The sequence below is a fragment of the Lygodium microphyllum genome, chromosome 3 (genome assembly GCF_053477565.2).
Source record: "Lygodium microphyllum isolate KBCC chromosome 3, Lygodium_microphyllum_v1.1.10, whole genome shotgun sequence".
Classification (NCBI taxonomy): domain Eukaryota; kingdom Viridiplantae; phylum Streptophyta; class Polypodiopsida; order Schizaeales; family Lygodiaceae; genus Lygodium; species Lygodium microphyllum.
This window is the reverse complement of record NC_141137.1, coordinates 171,972,061-171,980,579: the sequence shown is the minus strand read 5'-3', so window position 1 is coordinate 171,980,579 and position 8,519 is coordinate 171,972,061. Positions and strand designations below refer to the sequence as shown.

Genomic DNA, 8,519 nt, shown 5'->3' with positions numbered 1-8,519 from the left:
AGGCCAAATCTAGATATGACTTGCTCCCACAAGTAGTTCGTCATAGTTCTTGCATCATCTTTCACGTGGTCCTAGCCTTAGCCCACTTTGCCACTAGCATTTTGATGAGGATGAAAGAGAAATAGGTTAGGTATTGCCCAATGGCTAGAATCACCACTTGAAAGACGAGAGCAAGCACAATTTGGAAGGCAAGCCCCTCACCTAATTTAAACCTGCTAAGATGGAGGTTGATGCTGAAGAAACTCCCTGTGAGGGGGCGTTTATCTACATGGAACAAAGTTTTTCCCCCTACGCTCCCTTCGTAATAGAGGAGGGAGAATGAGCACTTGTTTTGAGATTCCCCGTTGTGGAAGGCAGTGAGAAGATGGCTGAGGTCTTCCAATCTCCACTTGGAGTTTGGGTTCCGGTCACCTTCTTTGCAAACCAAGGGATGTTGGATGACATCAGCTGGCGGCGGTTGATAAACCTGACTAGTGGAACTGTCCCCAGGTATATTTGGAGCAACAGGAACACTTGCATCTTTGGGCCATACGGGATGAGGAAGCCTCAACTAATGCAAGTAGTAGTAATGGTTTTGGGACCTCTTAGGGGCAAGTTACGGATATATAAACTCTTCTTTAAGAAGCTCACCAATAATGGCATAAAGCCCGCTGCATCTTAGATGATGCTGTATCTGCTTTGTTATATATTCACGACTTATTTTTTAAGAATAGGCGAATTCCCTCACTTTACATCTTGTCGCGCAAATGCCTGATTCTTCGTTCGTCTGAAGGATGTTGCACCACGAATTTCAGCGTTCGTGCATTCATCGAGGAGTTCCAATATAAGAGATCGTGTAGCGACGATGTGTCAGTGTGGATGTGGGTGAATTGAATTTAGACGGATACAGTTACACCTAGTCGGATTGAGAGCCGAACACTCAGGTTCCTCTGCAGAATCGATGTTGTTAAGCACTTGTGAAAGACCAAAATTGTGGTTCTTGCAGAATAATTTAATTACATCTGAAGGGGTCTTCCCGCTTTCTGCTTAAATGTGTATAAATTATCAGCCAGCACTGATCATCTGACATTAACTGCAACACAAGCTGCTCGTTAGAGCAAATAAACAGAGCTGAGCTATTGTGGATGTATGCCCTCTTGATTCAAGATGGGAAGGGAAGGCCATGTATAACAACTGTACATCTGAATAAAAATACAGCCTTGGACAGGAACTCCAGATTGTCTAACATGCAAAGGATGATTCAAGGGAATTGCTCCTAGCGTATATTTTGGAGTGGGTAAAATGAATAGGCATGTTAGAGCCGAATAGAGGCATCTTGACCATCAAGTTGCATGCCCAGGAAACAGAGTACCTGCTACAAGTGAATCACTGACAAGCCCTACAGTCCCAAAATCTAGCTTGCCAACTCTCCTGCAGAAAAGAGAACCTGTGTCGTGATTGAATACATATCACTTTACCATGTACTGTGAAATGCAAAAAATTGAACCTGCTGTTGTTTAGCCGTTTGTTGATCTCTGTCAAGTCCTTCGAGGGACTCTGGTATGCATGGGTGCTCTCTCCAAAACAGGCATATAAACTTCGGGAATGAGGAGACATTATCTGTTTACTTAAAGGCAGTTAGCCAAGCCAACTGATGGGAATAAGAAACAGGAAGCTAAAAGAAGATGCAATAGTCCAAACCTTTGAAGGTTTTAATGGTGAAACATACACGTTGTGATTGGCAGAAACTTTTTTTGGGGATGCATCTGGCAGATATGGAAAGGGGGAAGGTCCAGGGGAGCCTGCATGTGGACCTGGAGAACAAAACTAATTGCAGTCCATCAGATGGACTCTGATTCCAAGGATTAGGAGAAACTCGCCGTGTGTATAAATACCTTTACCTTCATTCTCGCGATCATCCTGTAGAGACCCATTGCCAAGAGCCAGTTGAGTACTAAGCTGCAACAGGAGGGCTTTCGTTTTTGGAACAAATATCTCATTATAAAAACGTATTATATCCCCTGTGTCTTGGCCCCTCTGCAAGACATGTTGATAATTTTTTTAATCAGCTTTCAAGGCAATCAATACAGAAAAGCAGCTTGGATACAATCGTACACAAGTTAAATCACCTTTGCAGATTCTGGAAATACATATTGTATAAATTGGCACAAGTCTGGAATTTAGTCCCAAATCATTAAAAAACAAGCGCACACACCCATGTTATGTTCAACTAAGACAGATGTAAGCGCTGAAAGGTGACTTGGTGCAGTTTGTTTGTTTATCTTTCCATATTTCTGTATCTCCTGTCACAGCTACGCATGAGCAGCACAAAATGAGTGTGTGCATGCACACAATCATGAAGCCCGTGTGTGTGAGAATCATCCTTTCTCAAGGAGGGTCAAATTTCATACCTCATGCGGATTGTAGTTGGTTTGAATATAGTGGCCTACAAATTGTAACAAAGGAAGTGAAACTTGCAATAAGCTGGCCACCTAAGTAGTGAGCCTCTCCACATGATATAAGTTTCCATGCCCACGATCAGTGGGTTGAGCACTGCTCATACAGATATTTTTCTCGTCTATAACATGCTCATTTTGGGGTCACACAGACATTATATACTTATAATGACTAACTCCCCTCCATCCCTCACTCCTTGCTCATACAGGCACATGCATGACTAAGCTGGGAAAAGAGAAAGTTACCCCACTTTGACTTGCTGCAAGCAAAACAGTACGAAAAACATGGCCTTTGTGTTGTGGGTTCTGCTTGTAATGCTGCACAATCTCTTTGAAGGTCAAGTTGAGTTGTTTCACCTGACTCCCACAAAAATACAAAATGTTAAGAGCATGTTAGCTACCATTCAACAACCACACCACTGACAACCCATGCTCAAGCAGGTGGACTTATGAAACTTGCGCACCTTCGAAACTCCATACAAGCTACATAGAATGATTTGATCAATATGCCTATTGAAGAATAATTGTGTTTCTTGCTGGAGTATATTTTGGACCATTTTATACACATCTTCCATGAGGTCAATTGGTTGCTGGAGGCTTTCACATAGAACTCTAATTCTAATGGCTGCCAACTTGAGAACCTGAAAACCAAATCACATTTTTAAAAACGTTGCAAAATCAACCTGTCATCCTCTGACGATGGGAGTCAGGACATGCCTTCTGAAAAAAAATGCAGATGACAGTCTCAGCACAAGTTTCACCTCCACCAGCTGGACTTGGTCGTTGAGGACTGGAAGACATCAACAACATTCTTCACATCAGAAGTCATCTAGTTGCTTGAGAAAACCCTTTTTAACTCAGTTAGAAGCACATGAATAGCATAAATCATGACACCAGTTCACAGTAGAATGACACGAATTCACAGTAGACAATGTAGCACTTCACATGAATGGCATAAATCATGAAAGGAGTTCACAAAAGACTATGTACCACTTCACCAAGGCTGCATGTTTACACATTACCTCGCAAATGCAGACTGCAAAGGAGGCTGTAATGACGAGGATTTTGTTGGAGTGAAAGCAGAGAAAGCAGATGGCCTTTCTCTTATAGGTGACAAAAAGATGGAGCTTATTGAGGCCGTTGTGGTAGGTGAGTCTAAAGAAGCATCAGATTCTTTAGTAGGTGAGACTGTATTTGGCCTACACGGAGACAAGGCACCATTTGCGTCATCTGCACCATAGGATAACATGCAAATGACTATTAGAATGGAGTAACAAATACAAGAAACATTCCATATCCTAATGAACAATTGTGCAGGTTTATGGACTCCTCTGCTACCTGAAACAGCTCCTGCCTTGGGTTTGAGGCCTATCCTTCCTGATAGTTGCTGATTGGCAAGCCTCGTGCCTTCCAGCACTGACTTCTGATCCCATAGCAGACCCAGTTGATAGATTTCTCGTCTTAAATGTGGTCTTGCAACTATGAGTGAGCTGTATAGTGAAGAACCCTTTACCCACGCTAACTGTTCTAGCATTTTCTCCTCAATAGTGTTCAAATGCCTTTTCAGCTCCCTCGGCAACGTTTCCTCATGCCTAACAAAACTTTCAATGACTTTGCTTAAATCAAAGGCAGTGATGCCAGTTGGACCCAAAACAGTAGGAAAAGACATTGAGACAGTCTTGTGTGTAGCCAGGACAACTTCTGCAGAGCAAGCAAGCATACACCTATGAAATCTGTCATTAGTCAAGAGTGCTGAGAGATTGTTGCTGTGAAGCCTTTGAGACTCTGCTTTGCACATTGCACAGAGAACTCTATAATAAAGCTTCAATGCTTCTACCATACGCTGTGTAGGCCAGACATTTTCAGTAAAGGCCATCTCTTTTACCTCCTGGGGAGCAGAGTTCCTTGCACCTTCACCACAAAAGACAGCTTTCAGTAAGTTGTCTGCTCTTTGTGTGACCTCTTTAGTTATGTCAGTGTCACAGGATCTAAGAAAAGCTTTCAAATCTACAGAAGGCTCTGCAGATAATGGGGATACAACTGTTCGAAGCCACTTTGCTGTTGTCATTGTGACAGACACAGGGGTTGGAGGGGGCATTTTATGATGAATCACTTTCACTGGAGATGGAGAGGGACCAGATTCCGAAGGGAACATCAGCTTCAAGGCCACAGGTTTTGTAGGAGAAGAAATGACATCTCGCTTCCTCTGCAGTAGAATTAAAAGAATGAAAATTTCACCATACTCTTGAAATTGTCATGGTGTGGAATTCAAAGGTAATCAAAACTTGCCTTGCCACAAGCAACTCGAGTGGACTCATCTGTAACAGTAAGATTGTCAGGAAGATCATTAGATACTCTGTCTTCAGGGAGAAACATGCGCTCATCGATCTCCCCCTGCTTCTGATAAAATTCCTCATAGTTTTTATCCAAAACATCCAAGCAGGAAACCAATGTACTCTCCTCCATTAGACCATTGAAGTATTGCAGACCATCTGATAGCACCAAGATTCCACACAGACCAGAGATATGTATTATTATAAGCAGATATGGAGATAGCATCAACAAGTTCATTATCATGCTTCAAACATCTGAGTATCATTACCAGTATTGAATCCTCTGCTATGTTCTGACTGGTTTGAGAGTACAAAATCCTCTACAATGGGTCCAAGAATTTCTTGAATAATGCAGTTAGCCCTTTCCACCATCACCTTCACATCATTTTCAGATGCTTCATAGTATTGACACAGAGAAGACAAAATGCTGACACCATTGCCATCGCGTACAGCTGCATTTCTGATCATTTGATGTTAGCTCTGCTTGAGAAAGTCCTGGTGCTACCCAAAATACAGACACGACATGGAAGCAATGAAGTTTGAATCATACCAAATATTGAGGTGTCATCCACAGAAACTTTCCGCAAGTTAGCTGGCATATTGACTAGCATTATAACCTGACATGATAACAAATTTTCATGAGTCAAAGACGAGATCTGAAGCAATAACAGTCAAAAGAATGCACAGTTTATTTCAGCAAATTGGAAGAAACAATTGGGAATAACTTTTCTTTCTTTCTTTAGGCCTCGGTTTTGAAGGACCAGTAGCCTAAAATTCCAATATAACGAACACAGAACGAGGAGAGCAAAAGAAGCTAGCTGACATTAAGTATTTCAGCCTTGGATCAAAATACACCTTCTTACTTCACTTCGTTGAGTACAATATCTAGCTAGCCTAATTTAGTGCTCCGGGGTACAAGAGAAAAAACTCTTCCCCACTGGCAGATGCCAAAGACAATCCCACACCCCCCTCAATAAAGACAGTGGATAGTCCCGCACACCCTAAATGTAGAGAGTTGAAAACTCAATTTGAGTGTTTCAAAGCACCAATGAGTGTTAGGAATTTACGTTGTCAGGGAACATAAACCCAGCTTTCATGATTGATCACCTCCATACAGTATTCGGTCAATCTCACTGCTACAAGTATTTATACACATCAGGAACCCCCTGGAGCATTTTTTGTTGCTGGAATCACAATAGTTTGGTAAAACCCAGGCAAACAGCTGCATCTACAGCAGCACCATAGAGCATGGTAAATGCCATGTCTCTAGCTATCCATAGTACAGCATGAGTCTGACGATACTCAATGTAACATCATCTTATGTCAGAATCACTTTGTGGTCCATTTCAAGCAGGTCTTGGGTGCTGCAAGTCTAAGGATCAGAAATGCAATTCAACCCCTCCAAATACTTCTACCAGCAGGACTTTCGATATCAGTAGCTCAGCAACCTCATTTCATAGCCTGCAACCGGTCATAATAGATGCGGCCATGTCCTTTCGGAGTGACCATTAACATTAGTCCACTACAAACTACTAAATCACAAAATCACAGTTAATTTGGAGACACATTTGAGACTTTTGGAAGTATGCTTGAGAAAGACAGTACTTACAAGAACAGCAATGAGACCATTGGTACAAGTGACCAGATCCACAAAATGGCCCGGTTGTTCCATCCGCAGAGCAAGAAAGAGCATCCAGCCAAATCTTAAATGATTAAGATCAATTGGCATCCCACATGTTGCCTGAGACCTTTGAATCGGTAAAAAGAACTCGAAGAAATTTCTCTTGTAATAGCTGAGATAATAGACAGAAAAATGAGTCGTGCTTGTAAGCATCAAGATGTTCACATGCATAAGATAAATCAGTAACTTACTTGTACAGAACTGTCAGATGGACGAAATTGGCCTGCACACCCTTTGCTTGCTGCGATTCACAAAATTGTGAAAAACTTGCATGTGTTTCTTAGGGGAGGCTACCTAAAGATCAAACCAAACTTCACAAAGTTTACCTGTTTGACAGCATCGAAAGCATCCCCATACATGGATCTCAGAGCACACTCTGTTTCTATTAGGAAGTGAGCCAGTTCTCTAAAGAAGTTCCAGATGCTAACAAACAAGACGAGTAAGATGAGTACCTTGTCCGAGACCATTGATAGCAGGTGAGAAAACAGGTGCTTCTTAAGCTGGAAATTACCTGATGTTCATCACTTTCAGCAATTTGGAGAGGGAATGGACAACGGCTCCAGTCCCATGCATGTACCTCTTCAGCCTGGTTACATAATACAGGATGCATGCAATCCACCACTTTGCCATCTCCTCTTCCTGCTAGGAAGACAAGTTTTGAAGCCCGGGCCAAACAGCATGAGAAGAGTAGTCCAAAGTAGCACAGAAAGCATTATGGAGAATATCATCACCGGGCAAGTGAGTAGATGTTACATACAGTCCCAGAGCCAAGGGTAGACATGCTGGCAAAGAGAAGCTGCTTCGTCTCTTGAAAAATCTGAAACGCATCCTGTGTAATCATATCATCCAGCTGCAGGTCTATCTGCAATGCAACGTCATATTAGCATGGTATGGTGTCAGACAGGTTGAATCCAGTGTTTAACAGGCAGTATTGCCATTCCTCGCATTTGCGTGTGCAAAACAGCCATCACAGGATTTGGCTAAATAATTACTGGCTACATCGTAAACCCGCGACTAGTGTGTCACGGGAGCGACATATTATTGGCATGGTATACCGACAGAAACAGGTTGAATCCATGGACTTACTAAACCTCATCAAACGACAGTCCCCAATCTTTGGATAAAACGGCCGTTGCAGAGGATCCTCACAGGGTTCGGCAAATGAATTACTGGCTACATTGTAAAACCTCCAGAAGACTGCAAGACAGCATTCTCCTGGAGGTGGAAACAAACAGCGCAAAGCAAAAAAGAACCTGGCAAAGCTGTCGAAATCGAGCCTCCAACTTGTGCAAATCAATCCGGCTACTGGCAGCGTGACTATCTCGGACATTGGCCAGACCCCTGCTTGGTGGCTGCGGTTGCTGCCGCAAAGCGAGGCGAGAGGAATTGTAGCAGGGATTGGAAGCGCCTCCCGGTGAGACGTCCGGGCTGTCCGGCATGGTCCAGACAGAGAGAGAGAGAGAGAGAGAGAGAGAGAGAGAGAGAGAATGTAAGAAGGAGATGAAGGTCTGCTGTGGCGATGATGGCGTCCGAGAGGCAGACGTGAAGCAAGAGGGGCAGAGAGTGCAGTGAAGGAAGAGCGGGAGGCGGAGATAGACAGAGACGGAGAGCGAGAGAGAGAGAGAGCGCGGGAAACCGAAGAGGACTGCTACGTGGACAGGCTCTTGGATCTTACACGCTAGCTCACGCCCCTTTTCCCTCTTCTTCATCAACAGAAAACGCCCCTGTCTCCGGTTGGTCGCATTCACAGTCGTCACGCCACTGTCGATTTCAAAAGATTCGCGGTTGCCTCGGTCTCGAGTTCCAGAGAAGGCCAACAAGCCTCTCTAACCGGCGGGCTGTATTGGGCCCCAACGACATCCAAGCATCTGCTAGAAATGTTCGATTAGGATTTATCGATGCTCTTTATGGCATTCAAAAATGTAAAGGCCACCACATTAGCAAAATCCATTAAGCAAGAAGTGCAAGCTTGAAAATAGTTGAAGGTGATGGACACTATTAGAATGAATATACATGCATTATCACATGTGACAAGACAAAGGAAAGGGTCTAAATGAACTCACATGTGAA

At 43.3% G+C, this 8,519-nt stretch overlaps 1 protein-coding gene across 2 annotated transcripts; it reads right to left on the bottom strand.

Moving 5' to 3' along the window:
• Positions 1–957: 957 nt before the first annotated feature.
• LOC148039184 (retinoblastoma-related protein-like) lies at positions 958–8,120 on the bottom strand. 2 transcript variants are annotated; one of them, XM_087675086.1, is made up of 18 exons: positions 7,703–8,117; positions 7,207–7,311; positions 6,961–7,088; positions 6,776–6,872; positions 6,641–6,690; positions 6,378–6,561; positions 5,319–5,385; positions 5,038–5,220; positions 4,725–4,927; positions 3,774–4,641; positions 3,458–3,665; positions 3,153–3,225; positions 2,900–3,076; positions 2,682–2,792; positions 1,881–2,016; positions 1,681–1,793; positions 1,487–1,599; positions 958–1,410 (listed from the first exon to the last, which is right to left on the bottom strand). In XM_087675086.1, the coding sequence occupies exons 1-18, from the start codon at positions 7,886–7,888 to the stop codon at positions 1,323–1,325; spliced, it is 3,090 nt and encodes a 1,029-aa protein (XP_087531212.1). In that variant the 5' UTR covers positions 7,889–8,117; the 3' UTR covers positions 958–1,322. The 2 variants fall into 2 exon arrangements, 1 of the variants encoding a protein (XP_087531212.1); XR_015690371.1 differs by having other exon boundaries at positions 1,384–1,410; positions 1,709–1,793; positions 7,703–8,120.
• Between the last annotated feature and the right edge of the window lie 399 nt (positions 8,121–8,519).

Bases quoted from the DNA above. Each gene is read 5' to 3' on its own strand.
- LOC148039184 (XM_087675086.1), bottom strand. From the start codon at position 7,888: ATGCCGGACAGCCCGGACGTCTCACCGGGAGGCGCTTCCAATCCCTGC. The intron at 5,221-5,318 runs GTATGATTCAAA...TCAGAAATGCAG, and splicing joins GGATGACACCTCAATATTTG to CTGTACGCGATGGCAATGGT. The intron at 4,928-5,037 runs GTAATGATACTC...TGGTGCTATCAG, and splicing joins TAGCAGAGGATTCAATACTG to ATGGTCTGCAATACTTCAAT.